The sequence below is a fragment of the Rhodamnia argentea genome, chromosome 7 (genome assembly GCF_020921035.1).
Source record: "Rhodamnia argentea isolate NSW1041297 chromosome 7, ASM2092103v1, whole genome shotgun sequence".
Taxonomy (NCBI): Eukaryota; Viridiplantae; Streptophyta; class Magnoliopsida; order Myrtales; family Myrtaceae; genus Rhodamnia; species Rhodamnia argentea.
The window spans coordinates 2,271,199-2,290,969 of record NC_063156.1 but is presented as its reverse complement, the minus strand read 5'-3'; the positions used below and the strand labels follow the sequence as shown (position 1 = coordinate 2,290,969).

Genomic DNA, 19,771 nt, shown 5'->3' with positions numbered 1-19,771 from the left:
ATTCTCATCTTCTATGCAAATATTTAGAAACAAATTTTTGTTGGTGATGAAAATATATTTCATTGACTAATTATGGCAAGCGATGCGTGTTATTAATTTTAGCAAAATGTTTTTCAAATCATTTATTTTCCACGAAATGAACGGAGCCTACCTTAAGCATCCTTAGAGAATGCTTCAAGACACTCCATAAAATGAATCTTATGTTAATACATGGGAGCAAAAAAGAAAGAGAAACTTGACATAAAAAAAAAACAAAACGTTGGGGAAATTTCCTCCGCCCGTGTTTTGAACCGACAGTCTATAAGTTATGGACATCACTCGCATACAAATTTATTAAAACTGAAAGTGAATGATGCCGATTTTGTAACTTACCAATGAAAGACACGATTGCATAAACTTACCTTAAATAAGGGATGGAGAAAAACAACTCTTCTTGGATTGCTGACCTCCAAATAGATGAAATTATGTACTACCCTTATGAATTAGATAAATTGAGAATCAAAGTTAGGACAACCAAACATAAAATTTTTGGACGTTGGATCAGAATTGTCTTGTATTTATATCTATCTTGCGAAAAATGGCTAACTTGAAAGACGTTTTCACAGTGACGAAGGAGTGCAAAATATTTTACCGCTTACGTATCTGTTTTATGCATATATTTTTAATTAATAATAAAATCATTTGTCATTAATTAATTATTTCAAGCGATACAAACGATTTTTTGTAGAAAAATATTTTTCAAATCATTCATTTTTCACGAAATAAACAAACCTAAAGTTTTTGGTTTGCCATTGACTGATATGAAGATTATTCGACACCATATCACGACATGTCCATTACATGCCACGTTAGGGATGATATACATCAGCAAAAGGATGGTTTTAGCAACAAGGGGTAACAAGAGAGTTTGTTCATATAACAATAAATTTGAACAACTTTGAAGGAGATTTGTGAAATTGCTATTGACATTGTGGATCCGAGCACAAGTCCAAACACATTTAATCACAGAAAAATTATGGATGGGGTCCGTCCATGCAGCGTAGTTGTCCATAACTGCAGGACTAGGCAGAGAGAGGGAGGAGGAAGTAAAAAGGTTTGAGCTTTGGAACTTCTTCATCGACGTCGCTCTCCGGGAGCTCACACCAATAGCACGCCACCCCCATCTGCTAGTCCGAAAGCGAAGTGGCAAGTCAACAGATTTTTTGGGGGGGCGGGCGGGGGCAGGGAGAGAGACCCAAGAAACAAGAAAGCCGCTCTCTGTTCTCTGAGAAGTTCCAAAACCAAATGCAAGAGCACCTCAGAAACAGATAAAAGCAGAGCGCGAGGGAGAATCTATCAAGAAGACAAGTCTCTTTCTTCCCTCCGTCGCAAATTTCTGGTTAGTCCATGACTCCCTCTCTCTGCTTTGAATCTTTGATGGGGGTTGTGATGTTTTATACCCGCTTGAAGGACTTGCCCTGTTTTCCTGGTCTAATTCTTCTTGCTTCCTCTCGCCCATGCTCCGTTTGGTCGCCGAGAAAATGCAGATTTGCATCGGAGAAAATCTTGCAATTTCTCATCGGTTATGGGTTTTCCCTTAGAAAAACTGGAGAAAGAGTCAAAAGCTTGCATCCACCTTGTTTATGTTTTCGTCGGTTCTCCTGGATGCAAATGCCGGGCAAAGTTCCTTCTTTTGTTTTGTTTTGTTTTTGGGTCCCTCTTTGGGTGAATTTCTTGATCTTTGCTTGCTTAACTGGTCGCAACTGGAAAAGAAACATGAGGGTGATTAAATAAATTTGATAGTAACTTACCCTTCATTTTCGTTTAAGAAAAAATGGTTTATATAAGAGTTTACTCTTTTTCTTGGGAATTTGATTCCTCTGAGCAGTCATTCTCATCGTTACTAGGAAGGCTCGAAAAGTCAAATCTTCTGTACACGGCCACAGCCTTATAAAAATCGAACAAAAGAGAAGTTGATTGGACTGAAACTGAAAGGTTCGTCTTATTATATTAACATTGACCTGCTCTTTAAAGAAACAAAATATCTGGTAAATTAGCTCAAGAAATCTGCCTTTGCCTATTGGGTATGTGGTCCAATGAGAAAACAATTTAAAAAGGATATTTTTATCCCACGTCGATGGTATAATGGATAACTGAAAGATGGGATTTCTTTGAATGAATCCATACGGTTTTATTCCTCGGATGAGTTTTAATGTTTCTATTTTTCGAATATTCTTGTCTGCACCTCAAGATGTTCATCTTGTTCCATCAAACGATTGAAATCAGAGTTCCTTTGCCAGCTTCCACAGTTTCTGGGGTCATGGTTGTGTTTTGAAGAAACCTGTTACTCATGTCTCATCTTCATAGACTCATAGTTTATCTAGCTCATATGTTATAGGCAGATAGGTAGTCTTGACCTCTAATTTGGCGATTTAATGTTTTTTGCGGGTGTTTGTTACCAACGATGAATACATGATAACGAATATTCGAGTACTTACCAGCAGACGAATCAAATCAACAATGCTCTTTTGACAACTTATCTTAAAGTGTCCCTAGAGGTTTCTCCAACTCATCTTTCAAGTGACCCGTAGATAGAGGATAAGAAATGGGCATGGGTGCGGGAATGGGGGGAGTTCATATTGAGCTCAAGTTTGCTAAGTTTGTGTCTCATGGCAGACCCCGCTGCAGTCAGAATCACCATAACTAGGTTGAAGAGAGATTATCTGAAATTCGAGGTATGATGATTCAAGCATTACTTATATTCTGCTTACCAAGAGTGACAACACATGTTGATTCTACGTTTTCCTATGACCCAGTTCTAGCACTCAAGTTTTAGACATCCACATACCGAGTCCATATGTCAGACATCCCGAAACATAGTTGACTAAGCGTACCAGACACCGTGTTCGAATCCGAGCAGTACATATTAGGCCTATCCAGAGTGGAAAACTTCCGTTTTTGAATTTGGTGTTGAATGCAGTTGTCTTGACTATTTTCAGAGTCTTGACAATGATATCCATGGCACCAGTAGGTGCAATCACTTTTATGGTCTAAGAAGAGCAATCGTGTGCACTGAAAGTTTAACCAGTAAAAGAAAAATCATTCGATCTCCAAATTGAGCTGAATCAGCATTTTGCAGCATCTCATTCTCCTGTGAACTGGCATTGGCAGGTTTTTCTGGACGGTTTCCTCGTTTCGAGCTGGCAGATGTATCTGGGAGAAGCACAGGGTGAGTAATTGTCATGGGTTGCATTATTTCGAAGAATTCTGAGCGAACACCCGGATATGAAGAGCCTAACGTTCTTGCTGCTGCAACACCTTGTAAGCGCCAATCCTTTAGATGTTAAGTTTCTGCATATACTTCCCTTTAGATTGTTCTCATGAAGCTTTAGTGTAGTGCAGACTTTTTTCCCTGATTCATTTCTAATCTGTCTATTCTCGTGCGCACGTTCATCCTCTAGAGCATTGTCATGCGCTCCTTTTGTGTACATTTAGAATTATTACTGCATCATGATAGATGGAGATAGTACTATTTATAAGTTCTTCAATAAAGTCTCGTGGTAAATTAACTGTGATGCTACCTGCCTTCGTCATTTTGACCATTTATGTTTCTTAAATGCAGTTACTGCAAGCGAAGTTAAGGCCTTATACGTGCTCTTCAAGAAATTAAGCAGTTCAATTATTGCCGACGGGCTTATTCACAAGGTATGCTTCAAACCTGCATTTGATACTTGAATGAAATCTCTTTACTTTTGCCTTTCAGTTGTTGCTTGCCGGGTTGTCTTCTTCTAGTCTAGTCTTGCGTGATCACAAGCCACTGATAAGGTTGATCGTGCACTTCTACTTAAAATTGCTATTAATGCTGCATATTTGAGCAGGAAGAGTTTCAGCTTGCACTTTTCAGGAACAGAAATCAGAGAAATCTTTTTGCCGACAGGGTATGTTTCATGGGCTCACTTCAATTCGAAGATCTTTTCACTTCGGTTCTATCGTGTAATCTGATATAGTTAATCGTCCTACTTAGATAAAAAGACATGGGATCACTTTTTTTTTTTTTTTAAATTCTTACAATGTGCCACTCACAACATTTCGTGATTTTGCTCATTCACTAGAGTAACACCTTCTTTTCCTGCTGATACATGAACTATGATATCTTGTATTGCAGATATTTCATTTGTTTGATATGAAGAGAAATGGGGTCATCGAGTTTGGTGAATTCGTGAGATCACTCGCCGTTTTTCACCCAAATGCACCAATAGAAGATAAGATTGCATGTAATTGAACTTCAAATGTATCTCCTTTTCTTTTGTTCCCATTATGCAGTTTTTCCTCTTCTAATTTTCACTAAGAAACAATTGACTTACTTTTACATGTTGGAACATAATGTTCACATGGGTAGTTAAATGATATCTGAGTTGTGAGACTTCCTCGCAGTTGCTTTCAGGTTGTATGACTTGAGGAACACCGGATATATCGAGCAAGAGGAGGTGAGGACGGTGTCTCCTTTTTCTTGCTGTTGCATGGACATCACGATGAACATGCCCGAATTGTACTTAATTTCTTTTGTGGGGGCATAACAAATTGCAGTTTCGATTTACAGTTGAAGGAAATGGTATTGGCACTTCTTCATGAATCAGATTTGGTCCTCTCGGATGATGTTATAGAAATGATGGTGGATAAGGTGAGATACTCAACTTTCTGGTGTAACTATGTCGGTTCGGCTCAATCATTCTGAAACTGGTTTTTCAATTAACAGACATTTAGGGAAGCTGATACAAAAGATGATGGAAGAATTGATCAGGAAGAGTGGAAGGACTTTGTGTCGAAGAATCCTACTCTGATAAGAAACATGACTGTTCCATACTTGAAGTATGTATACCCGATCGAGCTTAACTTATAGGTCACATCAATGCGAGGAATAGCCTCTCTGCTTCGAATTTTAAACCCTCTGTAAAGAAAAAGACAACCCAGAAACTGTCCACTAAACATCTGTCTCTGGTCATGTCGGGCTGCGCATTGCCAACGTGAGTACTCTGCTCGAGTGATATGCTACAACTCTTCCCTTTTGCACCTTTTGCAGGGATATAACATTGGCATTTCCCAGTTTCATATTGAGTTCTGAGTCTCAAGATTCAGAAGTATGACTGCGTTCCATCGTCAAGGGATCGACACGTCGGATCGATGTAATATAGTACCAGTTGAGGCCTCTGAGCATCTGCCAAGCACCAGTTAGGCAGTTATCGTGTAGCGAGACAAAATCTGAAAGCAGGAAGGCGAACAAGATGCAGGGCGGTCGTCAAGTCTTTTAGTTGGCCATTTTTATCGGCGAATCGTTGCATATTATCAATCATGGAGCACTCGGGGCTTCGTGCGTCTTTCGAGCTTTCGAGTTCAGAAGGGTGTGAGTGGATATATGGAAGAGAGGCATTTTGCGATGTATAGATAGAAATTTTCAGGGACTTTAAGGTTTAAAAAGGTTGTGCGTATGTTTGATAGATCGTCGGATTATTAGATGAATGTAATATAATAGTCGATACAGGGATGATCTCTCCTGTGCCCAAGGAGAGTTTTGCCGAAGTCAGTAGAAGAAAGTTTGATTCTCAAAACAGGCTGCTCTCTTGTCGCTTGGTCTCCTCTCATTTCATCATTAATTTGATTTTTGCTTTGCATGAGAGAGAGAGAGAGAGAGAGAGAGAGAGAGAGAGAGAGAGAGGACGCCTCAAATCTCTGTTGAGCATGTCTTGATATCGTCATTGTTTCCTTTGTTGGAAGGTTCATATACCTAAAGAGCAATTACTTGCAGGATTATAAGCCGGACCGGGGATTGGCTGGAGGAAGAAGTACGGGCAGAAGAAAAAGAAAAAAATAAATGAGAAATAAGAAATAAGAAATTCAAACAAAAATATTCAAATATTATTAGATATTGTCCACGTGAACACCGGTCGCGTCTCGTAGGACAACCGGTGTTCATGTCGATGATATTTGGCCAAAATTGACGGAATGAACTCAATTGGTATCAACAAAAGGTTTAGGACTAAATTGGTACCAATGTAATAGGTTTATGACTTTTTTTTAACACTTTGCCCGAGCTACTTACATGGCTATTGACCACGAACTAAATGAATAGATTATCTCAATATGAGTTTCATAATAAGCATAGAGAGAGGGGGAGAGAGCCAGATCAAGTTGTGATGGCAGACGAAGTCGACAAGTTAACTAATTAGAGATTTGGAAGGCACGCAAAAATCTGCATACAAGACAACGTACTTAAATAAGGAATGATCAATTTGGTTTACTTGTTCTTCGACTGTTTGCGTAAGGAATCCTTAAATATTCGGCACGAAAGGATTGACTAAACTCTTGGATGGAAATGAACGAGATTTGGCGAACAGATACAAAGGTTAAAGGCTTTATTATCGATGTGATGACGTATCGGATGATGTTCGTACTCCCTCTAATGTTCCTTAAAAAATGCATGCCTCACATGCCAAATTTCTAAATATTAATTAACTCTAATCTCTCTCTTTTTTTTTTTAATAATCGATTCCGATTTATCAAGTTGATGTCATGTCATGGTGTTATTGTATGTACGAATGCGCAACCGCCTTCTCAATCTTTTGGCTAGAACGAAAAATTGATTCGGGAATTCCTAAACCTCAAACGAATACTCTAATCTATTCGAACCGAGATTATTAATCGGGGATGGATGCTATAACCGTATGCTAATTATTAAATCTCTCCTCATTTCCTTGCTCCTTTTTTTTTTTTAACGGACCTTCGTCATCCGATCTTACCCAACAATGTAGGGGTGTCAAAACTAACCAAAAAACTGACTTGAACTATTAACCGAACTGAACCGAACTAAAAATTTGTGTATTTTTGGTTCAGTTCAGTTTTGGTTCAGTTAATTGAAATATAACCATTTATTTTTTTTGGTTCAGTTTATTTTGGTTTGGTTCGGTTAACTGAACTGAACCGAAAATCTTTTTTTTTTCTTTTAATTCAGCCTTCCCACCGGCGCTTCACAAGCCTCGAGCTACCCCAACACGCCAAAAACCTCCACCTCCTCCTGCTCCTCACACTCCTACCCACGGCCACCCGTGCCACCACGACCAATGCCATCATTGCCATCGTCCCCACCCCCATCCTACCCATCGCCCTCATTTCCTCATCCTTCCCCCTCTCCTCTCTCTTTCTCTCTCTCTCTCTCGCTCCGAGCATCGCTCTGCGAGTCTCTGTCTTAAAGAAGAAGAACGCAGAGCTCACTCTCTCGGACAAGGTAGCTAAAAATTGTTGCAGAGCAAATTTTTATAAAGAGAATTTCAGGAAAAACCAAAAAAAAAAAGAAAAACGGAAATGTGCTTGGTCTCTGCCTTTGTCCATCTAGCCATGTGAGCTCACTGACGCATTCTCTTCTTCTTCTTCTTCTTCACCTTTTCCTCCACTTCCTGGTTTTGCAATCTTCTTCGCCGTTTGGTGCCGAGTCATTGACTCATCAACTCGCCCGAGTTGACTGGCTCAAATGGCCTCCTCGTCTCGGGCAAGGAGCAGCTCCCCATTCTCGTATCGCAAGCCTTCCAGTCCTGACTCCTCGACTTCCTCCTCCTCCTCGCTCTCCAATCCACGGCTCCTGCCTCGCTCCTGCGCCTCCTCCGCGACGTCCGGTGAGGCTACGGACACCGTGGGGAGGCACGTTGGGGTAGAACTTGTGGAGTGGTTTTCTTTGCTCTGAACCAAGCCTGAGGTTGTGGGGGCTCTGAATTTTGGGGGCGGTGGTGATTGGCCAGCGAATCAGTTGTGCAAAAAAAAAAAAAAAAGGGAAAATTAAAACCAAAAATCAAAAAAGAAAAACCGAAAACCGAACCGAACCGAACCGAACTGAATTGGATATTTGGTTCAGTTCATATTCAGTTTAGGGCAGGTTCGGTTCGGTTCAAGCTTTTCACCGTAATGGTTCGGTTCGGTTTAGTTTTTGGAAAAACTAAATCGAACCGAACTATTGACACCCCTACAACAATGTATATACAAATCAATATACGATATGTAAGAGAATATGCTTGTTTGATTTGACATAATTGGGAGCTGCATGCAAATGTACCTACAGATGTGTGTGTGGGTTACATAAATCCCAATTGAGAGATTTTCAAGGGATTTTTTTTTTCTCTCATTAATGTATCATAATCAGTAGGGAGATTTCATCCCTTGTCCGCTCCTCACAGGGCCCTCGAGAATAATTGTTTAATTGGCGCAACTCTTACTTTTCTTTTCTTTTCTTTTTTGCTTTTATATTAACATTGAGTTTTCAATTTTTTTTTAAAATAATGTTGAGCCATTCAGAAAAAAATTATAATAAAGTAAATAACATTTGAAATTACTGCCAGTGGTGTGGGCGATCAAAAAGTGCTTCTTCTTTTTTATGAGATTTACATATATTATTTATGAGATTTACAATGTTATTTATCCTTGTCAAAATTAAGGAAGATCAAAAGTGCTAGCTCTTCTTTTCTTCTTGGAATTTTAGGCCAGGATAATGGACAAGCCAAAGGGGAGACTTTGACCCAAAAAAAAAAGGGGAGGGTTTGAATTAATGGTGTGGATAGACGTGGCCGGTTCGGTTCCGGTTCCGGTTCCTATAAAAGTGGAACCGATTATTCCGGATCGGTTCTCAAGCCGGTTCCGATTCTGCTTTTTAAATTTAATTTTTAAAATAATAAATAATGAAATAAACATAATAAATTATAAATTATAATCAAATTGTACATTATAATAAAATTTGAAAAAACAAAAAGAGAGAGAGAGGAGGAACAGGCTTGAACTTAATGAATTATCATTAAGCACCTACATATCTTCTTGGGGATAGAAGAATCAAAACCCATGTAGTTCTTTTACCTTTGATAACCCAAACTTACCTCATCGTCAATCGTCGCTACCCGTTGTGGTATCCGTGGCGGTGGTATCTCCACAATCCTCACTAAAGAATTCGTGTTCTCAATCCAGCTCTTGGTATCGAAATCTAGCTTTAGTCCAATTGTCTACACAAACTTGAGCTTTCACGGACTCCGGACTTAATCTTAAACGGCAAGAATCTAAAACTAATCTTCCAACGCTAAATGTTTGTTCAACTGCAATTGTTGAAGAAGGAATTGCTAATATCTAGCAAGCGATGAGGACGAGAACTGGGTAATCGATTAAGTGACTCTTCCACCACTCCAGGATTTGAAAATCTATACTGTGTTCGGCATCACGAAACTCAAATTGAGTGGTTAAATATTTTTCTAATTCAGAAATACTATATGTTGCCCATTTTTATTTTTATTTTGGTCTACTCTTGAGCATATTGTACCATCTACTAAGTGAACCGCTAGCTTTGCTTCGTGAGGCAGCAGATTGTAAAGATCCACAATCAATTAAACCATATGTACTACAAAATTCTTCATATAATACTACTATAGATTCTTTAACCTCTCATTGTATATTTGAAATATCTATTGTATCTTCCAAATGTAAACAATCATAATAATACACATTCAAATAATCTAGTAAACCATCCAATTTAATACGTGGATAAAAAACAATACTAACTAAATAGACAAGAGGAATTTTGAAATACTAATGCAACAATTTTTCTTGCATTACTAAAATAGTCCGAGCTAATTCAGTATCTTTTTCATATTTACTAAAAACACCACTAATATTAACACACTCTATTAAAAATAAATGCGTAGTAGGATAATAAATACCAGATAAAGTATTAACAGCATCATTAAAAATTTTCAAAAATTCTAAATTTTTTTTGCAAACGTCCCAATGTTGCAGAAGTAGAGTAATTTCAGGAATATTTTGCGAAATAAACATACATAATAAATTTTTATAATCAAAAGTTTGACGAAACAACTCGTAGGTAGAATTCCAACGAGTCGAAATATCTTTTGAAAACATTTTTGCCCTTCTCACATGTTGTTTACAAAATTTTTCCCATGCTTTCATAAAATGGGCACGACTCTATAAAAATTTAATTGCACGATTTGTTGGGCGAGAGAAGTCTCAAGAGTTTGTAAACCATATTGTACACATAAATTTAAAACATGGCAAGCATATCTAATGTAAAAAAATTGTCCGTCAAAAGAGGGTTTATAAATATTTTCTAATTCGGGAATGGAAACGATATTTGCGGCGGCATTATCAAAATCAATTAAAAATACTTTATTTATCAAATTATATTTTTCTAAAACTTGCTTAATTATTCTATAAATATTATGAGCCGAATGCTTTTCATCAAAAACTTGAAATGCAATAAGTCTTTTTTTAATGGTTCGATCGTCACCTATCCAATAACACGTAACACTCATATAAGAATGAATTTGCCAATGATCACTACAAATATCGCTATCTAAATGCACACGTCCATTGAATTCCACAAAAAAATTTGTCAAAGATTTTTTTTTTTATTTATAAAGATGCAAAAGTTCGCGTTTAAGAGTAGTTTTCGGAATAGTTGGTGCTTGCGGAACCAACGCAGTATTTATCAAATATTTCAAATTAAAATTTTCACCAATAGTAAACGGAGCATGATCAATGGCAACATATTTAACTAATGTTTGTTTATAAAGTATATCAGTATAACGGAATAAAGAATGAGTATTAGGATTGGCATAATCGAAAATTTATTGTTGCGTAGTGTTGATCCCCGCTTGTGTTGGATGTTTTTTCGTCGGATGCCGACAGAATGTTCCGTAACCGTCTCCTTTGGTAAATTTATATATTTGCGAACAATATTTACAATTTATATTATACTTACTTTCGCTTTCATCATATACCTTGTCAAAGTGCAATCACAAGTTGGATGTACTCTCTCGACCCTTTCGTTCCGGCTCATTTGCCGTTGACGTTTCTTCGACACTAATAGAAGGATGAAGACTTTCTTGTATTGAGATATGCTCGACGTTCGGAATGGGAACAACGTTGATATTATCGTCATCGTCTTCCCAATATGTATAATCACGAGGATTATATCCATGAATAGGATACTTGGAATCTCCCATCACCATCTTGACTTTTCCAATATTTTTGCTTCCACTTGCCATTTACGAGAGAATTGATCGGAAATTCGATTGAGAGAATTGAGGCGGGATTGAGAGAATTGAGCGGATTAAGAGAATTTGAAAGAATTGAGAGAATTGTTGAGAGGATTTGTGAGAAAAATGAAAGGGGGATGATAGGTATTTATAAAGAAAGGGAGGGTTATTTAACTTAAAAAAAAATCAATTTTTTTTTTTTTTTGAAGCAATGGCTCTTTGGGCCGTTGCATTGGGGGGGAGGGGGTTGGGGGGCCCGGTGGGGAACCGGCGATTTTAGGTTGGAACTGTGGCCCCGATCAACGGGCCAGTCAATGGACCTACGGTTCTATTTGGCCACGTCTACGTGTGGACTCCACGACCCACAATTTTTTATACATTGAAGATTCCATTCACAATGTAGCATAAAACATCTTTGGAAAAAGTGGGGAAAAACTAACCATCGAAGAAAAAAGAGAAGAAAAGGAAAAACAGTGAAGTGATGTGAAAGATAGTCCAATCCTGGCCAAAAAAATAAAAAGGAAAGTCCAATGAAAAGTGTTGAAAAAAAAGCAGGAACGAACGTGGCAGAGATTAATAGTTGTATGGTCACAACTCACAACACGTGAATAATGCTCCATGCAATCTACAGAATTGTTGGTGCCGTCATGGTTGATTTCTCATTGAGCAAATGATAGGCATAATTTATGAACTTCGACCTAATATGTAGCGCGATCTTTGAAATTTAAATTTATTTAATGTAATCCTTGAGTTTTGGCTTGGCGTACAATGTTATCCATGAACTTTTACTCTTTAAACTTTTAATACATATTTAATTTTGTCCTTGAACTGTACGAAAATATTCAATATTATTCATGAACTTGAGAACTTGAATTAATGGATGACAATATTAAACATTTTAATTCAATACCAGGACCTAATTGAACATGTACCTAAAAGTCAAGAACCATATTAATTAAATTAAAATTTCATGAACGACATTACATATTGGACCAAAATTTAAGGATCATACTGAACATATTAAAAGTTCAGGAATCACATTGATACCGTATGTGTCATTATTCCTTTCTAATTATATATATATATACAACTCTTTATTTTCTACTCTGAAATTTCGTATCAAATGGATAGTACGGGAGTTGAATTAAATAATTTCTCATCAGATCAACCAGTGTCCACTGACGAACGGCATTATGCAGAAAATGAAGATTTTTCTAAAAGAGTTTCGATAGAGATTGTCCTGGAGACAACCCTCAAGTAATTATATGCATAAAACTCTAATTTTGAATTTAATGGCTTTTGTGGATATATATGTGTGATCCATGATTTTGAAAATGAACCTTTTACTGTAAGGTATCCTTAGATAGTGACCCAAGATAGTTATTAACACGATCCTTATGCAACTACATGCTAATAAAGAAGAAAGAAAAACTCGATAACTGATTTTAGCTTAGTATTAGCAGCATAGATAGCAGTACCCATACCAGTTATGGAGGAGGCCGTCCAGCCATTCCAATATAAAATGCTACTAGAGAGTTATTAGGGTTAAAAATTTGCACTTTCAACGTGGATTTATCTTAAGAAAAAAACAAGGAAAGAAAATTGCTTGACTTTTATTAAGGCATGTTTGTTTCACGGGAAACTTTTAGGTTCAGAAAATATTTTTTGAAAAATGATTTGTTACATCACTTAGAAAAATTAGTCAACGAAAAATATTTTCATCATCGACAACAATTCATACCTAATTATTTTCATGGGCGATGAATTTCTTTTCATCCATTTAGTTTTAGAGTTAATACTACGAAGAACTCTAAACTAGTACACATGTGATAAATTTATCCTAAATCGATTTTGTAATCACGAAAAAACCTAAACTGGTACAGCTGTGACTAATTAACCATATATTAATTTTTATTAAATTTTGCCATCAAATTACTGAGTTAGATGATACGCGACAGTTAGCGAGTGACTAATTTGGGGTTTTTACCCTTCGTTTCTCATATGTGTACCAGTTTGAAGTTTTTCGTGCTAATAACTCAATTTAACGGAAACTAACGGAGGGTAAATTTATCACATGTGCTCCGATTTGAGTTTTTTCATGGTTAAAATATCTGTTCATGATAAATCTATCACGGGTGTATCGGCTTGGGGTTTTTCGTGGTATTAACCTTAAAAATAAATGGATGAAAGGAAATTCATCACCCACGAAAATAGTTAGGTATGAATTGTTGCTGATGACGAATATATTTTTTGTCGACTAATGGAAAAATGGATGATTAAGGAAAGGCTTTATAAGAGTTTATTCTTCTTATGGGAAATTCGATTCTACGGAGCAGTCTGTCTCATTGTTACGTAGGACGCCTCCAAACGGTAAAAGTCGTATCCTTCTGTACGTGGCTGGAGTCTACTAAATGTTAAACAAAGAGAAGATAACTGGAGTGAAAGGTTCATCTTATTATTCTAACATGAACATTGTCATTTGAGAAATAAAAAACAAAATCTGCTAAATTAAAATATTGGGTTCCCTTTGTATGATCTCTTCCTCTTGACCCTGTTTTCTGGGTTTACGGTTCAGATTGATTCCTGAAATGATTCTTTTTTTGAAGTTTTTTCTTTTTGTCGTGTAGTATACAATTGTCAATTCGTGCACAGCTCCTTCCCTCAACTTTGGGGCATAAATAGTTGTCTTTCCTGGAGGTATGGCAATGGCAGTATCTTCATCTCTGAAGTTGATCAGTTCCATCTTGATTTCTCATGTTTTGTAAAAAAACTTCTTGAGTCACTTGCATGGTAAGTTTCTGCTCATTTCTGAAGTAAGTTGCCCAAAACTGTCTTCATCAAAGGATATATCGTTTTTTGAGATTAGAGTTTCTCTGTTTCTGGTTAAGTCTGTTTGGTCATTGTGCTTTGGGTAAAAAAACAGGTTGTTCTGCCAGCTTCCACAGTTCCTGGGGTCATGTTGGAGATACCTATGATTCAGACTCAGTTTTCCCTGAAGAGATGATCGTATCAAAGACCCTAGAATGGGAGATTCGTTGTTGTTATTACGTCAGTTTCTTGCTTTTTAGACAGACAGGTGCTCTTGACCTTTAATTTGGTGATTTGCTGAACTCCTCGGTTCGGTTATCGGTCCCATTTTTTTTTTGGAACCGATACTGTGCTGTCTAGTTCCCATGTAGGAACCGAATCGAACCGGATCAGAAATTCTAGAACAGAAGAACCGAACTGGGAACCGGGAGCGAACCAAGTAACCCTAAAATTAGCAGTATCTATGGATCTTTTAACCAATCTGCATACTGGTAGCATCGGACTTTTGTAATCCGAAGGTCTAATGATACTCAACATGTTCTTCCATTACTATGATTAGTGTTAAACTTGGTCTGGTGCAGGTGGAAGATATGTACCCATTGAAATCCACCTGTTACACATTTGTCTATTCATTGCAGGAGAAATTCAGTACACCATGCACTTTGAAAACATCAAATTAACTAATCGCTATTCTTTTACACGTGTTTCTAGTTTACTCTTGAATCAACCCTTTTCATTTACTCTACATGACAACATAATACGACTTCTCTTATTAGGTTTGATAGATTACCTCACTCATAAATGATTTTGTTTGAGATAGGTTGTATTGTTGATGAAACTCTATATATTAGAAAGGTTTTTTTTGTTGTCGCTTTAATTTTTACTTTGCCTCACTAAAAATGAAGCAAAAAAAAATTGAAACAAAAGTGGAATTCGCCGATTCTCAAGTAGATCCTGGAGTTCGCGGTTCCATGGTCATTTCTATGACTGATAAGATAGGTTTCAAGATCCAAAAAATAGGAACCAATTCTGACAAGGTAAGTTTCAATCTCCACATACCAGGTGGAAACTGGACCTATATTACCGCTCACCCCTAGGTTCAATGTCCTGCAACATTTTGTACCCTTTGCTTACATTGTGCTTACCAAGAGCAAAACTGCATATTGAATCTATGTTTTCCTATAACTAAGTATTAGGACTCATGTTGCACGCTCGTATACGGAGTCCACGTGTCTCTCGATGAGAAGAGTCTTGACTTGAGATTCTATTAGTAAATAGCGCGCTACTTCTAGCAGCTTGCTTCCATGCTTGACTAATAGGATTTCTAGAGAGAGGTGAATAAGGGGGGAGACCAATCCCATTGTGTGGAAAGATTATTCTGCCGCCTAGAGCAGTTCCGGCTGAACTGCTTTCGCCACTAGTCCACTACTGAATGATTATGACACGCCATCTCGATAGATCGTTCTATACCTTGACTGGTATTACACACCAGCAGAGATCGGGGAAGACAATTTATCTCAAAACATAGATGACTCAGCAGTAAAACAAAATCCTTAAAAGAATGTCTTTCGATTTTACAAGCTGAGCAGAATCAGTATTTTACATCACCTCATTCTACTGTGAACTGGCATTAGCAGGTGCTGCTGGACAGTTTCACTGTTTTGAGCTCACAGACGATACGGGAGTAGAACAAGGTAAGTAGTCGTCATGGGTTGTGCTGTTTCGAAGAGGTCTGAGCGAACACCCGGATATGAAGATCCTAACGTTCTTGCTGCTGCAACACCTTGTAAGCGTCAATCCTTTAGTTGTTGAGTTTTCCGCAGTTTACTTCCCCTTAGATTGTTCTCATGAAGCTTTAGTGAAACCCGGACTCTTTTCCCCGATTCATTTTGAGTCCGTCTATCCTCTGGCGCTCGCTCATTCGTCCAATAGAGCATTGTCGCATGCTCCTTTTGCGAGAATATAACTTCATCAGGGACGGACTGAGATGGTATTATTTATAAGCTCTTCAGTGAAGTCATATGGTCAATAAACTGGGATGCTACCCGCCTTCATCACTTTGAACCATTCAAGTTTCTGAAGTGCAGTTACTGCAAGCGAAGTCGAGGCCTTATACGTGCTCTTCAAGAAACTAAGCAGTTCAATTATTGCCGACGGGCTTATTCACAAGGTGTGCTTCGAATCTGCATTCGATACCTGAGTGGAATCTCTTTACCTTTGGCTATCGGTTGTCGCTTGCCTGGTCATCTTCTTCTAGTCTAGTCTTACGTGATCGGTAGACACTGAAAAGACTAATTATGCACTTGTCTCTGCTACTTAAACTGAAAATTATTGCTGTTCATGTTGTACATTGAGCAGGAAGAGTTTCAGCTAGCTCTTTTCCGGAACAGAAATCGGAGAAATCTTTTTGCCGACAGGGTATGGAATATAGACTCACTTCGACTCGACGGAGATCTTTTTACTTCGTTTATGTCCCGTAGTCTGATACATTTAATTAATCGTCCCACTTGAAAAAGAAATGGAAGTTTCAAATGACACTGATCTAACGAAGTGCCATTCACAACTTTTTTGTGATTTTGCTCATTCACTAGGCTGACTGATGCTTTCCTGCTGATACGTGAACCCTTGGTATCACATACTGCAGATATTTGATTTGTTCGACATGAAAAGAAATGGGGTCATCGAGTTTGGGGAATTCGTAAGATCGCTCGGCGTCTTTCACCCGAATGCACCAACAGAAGACAAGATTGCATGTAAGAAAACTTCAAACATTCTCCATTTCTTTTGTCTTTTGTTCCTATTATGCAGCTTTTACTCTTTTAATTTCCAATGCTAACATGACTAGCTAAACGATAGCTGCTGAACCGTGACGAGTTTTCCGCAGTTGCTTTCAGGTTGTACGACTTGAGGCACACCGGATATATCGAGCGAGAGGAGGTGAGGACGGTATCTCCTCTTTTCTGCTGTTGCATGGGCGTCTGGATAATTGCTCAAATTGTTCCTAACTTCTTATGGAGTGGCATAACAAATTTTTGTTTCAATTTACAGTTGAAGGAAATGGTATTGGCCCTTCTTCACGAATCGGATTTGGTACTCTCGGAGGACGTCGTGGAGACGATCGTGGACAAGGTGCGGTACTCAACTTTCACGTGCAAACTATCCTTGTTTCGGTACTTCAAGGATTCTGAAACCTTTTGTTGGATCGACAGGCATTTAGGGAGGCCGATACAAAAGATGACGGACGGATTGATCCGGAGGAGTGGAAGGACTTGGTGTTGAAGAATCCTTCTCTGATAAGAAACATGACTCTTCCATATCTGAAGTAAGTAAACCCGAATGAACTTATGGGGCACATCAATGCGACGAACTGCCTCTCTACATCAAACTTTAAAACCCCTGTCAAGAAAAAGATGACCCAAAAACTGTCCAGCATACATCGGTATCTGGTCATGTCGGTTCGTCAATTTTGTATCCGGCCGCACAATGGGAACGGGATTACCCTGCGCAACTTATACACCATAATTCTTCTTTTCTTTTTGCGCCTTTTGCAGGGATATAACTGTGGCATTTCCCAGTTTCTTGGGGAGTTCTGAGTGTGAAGATTCAGAACTATGACTCTGTTCCATCATGAAGGCGTAGATGGCGGTCGGATCAATGTCATATAGAACTAGATGATGCCTCTTAGTATCTGCCAAGTACGAGCTGTCCGGCAAGGTGAAATCCGAAAGCAGGAAGGAGAATTAAGATGCAGCGCCGTCTTCGAGTCTTTAGCTGGCCATTCTATCGGAAAGGGGCATGGAGACAAGGGGTGAGTTACGGATCATGGAGCATTCAAAGCCTCAAGGGTCTTTCAAGATTTTGAGAATGGAAAGATTTGAGTGGATACATGTAAGAGAGGCATATTTGCAAATGTAGAGTTCACTTCTTCCGTGGACTTCAAGGTGTAAGAAGATGAAAAGTATGTCCGATAAATCATCGGATCATACATGAACTTAGTAAAAGGCGATCCAGGGACGATCTCTCCTGTGCCAATGGAGACTTTGCTGAAGGGAGCAAAGAGAGAGTTTGAGGTGGCGTTTGTTTCATGGGTGCTCAAAATATTTTTCAAAAATCGATCATTTGTCAAAAAATATTTTCCAAATCGCGAGTTTTCCCTGAAATAAATGCTCAAACAGGCTGCTTTTTTTTTTTTTTTTTCACTCATCTCCTTATATTTAGTCATTAATTTCATTGCTGCTTTCCATTAGAGAGTGAGTCTAGGCATTAAAATCTATGTTGATCATGTCTTGATAGTATATTTGTTTCCTTTGTTGGAAGGTTCGCCCACCTAAAGAGCAGTAGGATATGAACATAACTAAGTTATATTAGGAAAAATTATAATAGAAAAAACCCTAAATCTATTATAACTGTGCCAATTCGATATTAATCTTTTTTTAGATTGAATTCTAAACCTTTTGCATTTATACCAATTCAATCGATTTGGCCAACCATGATCGGCGGGCATTGACGCGAAAGCCGGTTGGTGTCGATGTGGGCATATGTTAATAATATTTAGTAAATTTTAAATTTTTATTTATTTTTATTAGGCTGGAGGAAGAAGGAGAAGAAAACAAAAAAAGAGAAAGAAAAGAGAAAAGGAAAATATATAAAAATGTGTCGCGTCAGCACTGGCGAGTCTCCACATTAGCGTTGATCGGTCATAGTTGGCTGGATGGATTGAATCGTACAAACGCAAAATGTTTATAACTCAATTGATAAAAAAAGATTTAGTACTAAATTAATATTATTGTAGTAAGTTTAGGACTTTATGACACAATTGGTGTAGGAAATTTTTATAGAATAACAAGTACAGCACGGAGTGTCCTTTTTGCTCGGTCAAGTATAAAGAGAGTTGGCTCCATTAAGACAAGCAATGTCTGTCTTTTGTCCCCGGAGTATTTCCATAGGCAAGGAGTGGTGCGGAAAGTCATGATAATTTGCAGATTTCTTTTACTTTTTTGTTTATTAGCCTTGGAGATTGGCCTTTTTCTCTGGCTTTTAGGTAGATTAGGGAAAATCCTAAATAAGGGCATAACGTGATTTTATTTTTTTAAATAAAGATCTAAAATGGACCTAATTTCAAAGAAGTGTCTGACTAAGGACATTTTCGTTATTTCTTATTTTAATTTTCCCCTTTTTTCATTTTTCATTTTTTTTATTATTATCCTATATTCTCCCCGGTGGCCGCTTAGCCAGCCACCGGTGAGGGCTGCCCTCGCTATCTTAGCCCGGGCAAGCCGAGGGCCCTCGCCAGATCTGGCCACGAAGAGCGACGGCAACCCTTGTCTAGCCCTCGTCGGTGTCTGGTTTAGCTGGCCATTGGAGAGAAGCTAAGGAAAAAAAGCAAAAAAAGAAAGGGAAAAAGTAAAGAAAAAATTATAAAAAATATTAAAAAGGGGGAAGTGACGAAAATGCCTTTAGTCATGCCTTCTTTAAAACAATGACGATACTTCAAACTCTTATTTAAAAAAATGAAGGCATTTTAGGAACTTATTTGAAATTTTTTTAGAAGATTATGTGGATAGATTTGGGTTAGATCTAGATTTGGATTGAATTGGGTATGAGCCATCTAGATTGTTTAATAAATAAATGAGCCAGTAAGAGTTAAATGAGTTCGATCCAAATCGATCTCATTTGTGACCCATCCAAATCCAATTCAATCTCCGACCAAAAAAAAAAAAAATCCAATTCAATCTACCCATCTATCGTCTATAATCGTTGTTCATCAAATGACAATCGAACACTAACAAAATCAATTATGAACATCAGATGACTGGTCTGATTGTTGTGTTGTATCAATAGGAAGTTATTGACATGTATGCACACTTTTGGCATCTTGCCACATTATTTGTTTTTTATCCCTCTAGGAC

General features: G+C 37.9%; 1 protein-coding gene across 5 annotated transcripts; it reads left to right on the top strand.

Annotated features, from left to right (window-relative positions):
• Positions 1-2,263: 2,263 nt before the first annotated feature.
• On the top strand, positions 2,264-17,973 carry LOC115754248 (calcineurin B-like protein 4). Of its 5 annotated transcripts, XM_030693212.2 has the most exons (9): positions 2,264-3,300; positions 3,441-3,514; positions 3,602-3,684; positions 3,858-3,917; positions 4,145-4,253; positions 4,414-4,466; positions 4,580-4,660; positions 4,736-4,848; positions 5,060-5,625. In XM_030693212.2, the coding sequence occupies exons 2-9, from the start codon at positions 3,490-3,492 to the stop codon at positions 5,121-5,123; spliced, it is 588 nt and encodes a 195-aa protein (XP_030549072.1). In that variant the 5' UTR covers positions 2,264-3,300; positions 3,441-3,489; the 3' UTR covers positions 5,124-5,625. The 5 variants fall into 5 exon arrangements, with proteins under 5 accessions (XP_030549072.1, XP_048138302.1, XP_048138303.1 ...); XM_048282345.1 differs by lacking the exons at positions 3,441-3,514; positions 3,858-3,917; positions 4,145-4,253; ... (2 more) ...; positions 4,736-4,848; positions 5,060-5,625 and adding exons at positions 16,218-16,280; positions 16,507-16,615; positions 16,747-16,799; ... (1 more) ...; positions 17,072-17,184; positions 17,414-17,973; XM_048282346.1 differs by lacking the exon at positions 3,441-3,514 and having other exon boundaries at positions 5,060-5,621.
• The last annotated feature ends 1,798 nt before the right edge of the window (positions 17,974-19,771 follow it).

Bases quoted from the DNA above. Each gene is read 5' to 3' on its own strand.
- LOC115754248 (XM_048282345.1), top strand. From the start codon at position 3,222: ATGGGTTGCATTATTTCGAAGAATTCTGAGCGAACACCCGGATATGAA. The intron at 16,281-16,506 runs GTATGGAATATA...CACATACTGCAG, and splicing joins GAAATCTTTTTGCCGACAGG to ATATTTGATTTGTTCGACAT. The intron at 16,992-17,071 runs GTGCGGTACTCA...TTGGATCGACAG, and splicing joins TGGAGACGATCGTGGACAAG to GCATTTAGGGAGGCCGATAC.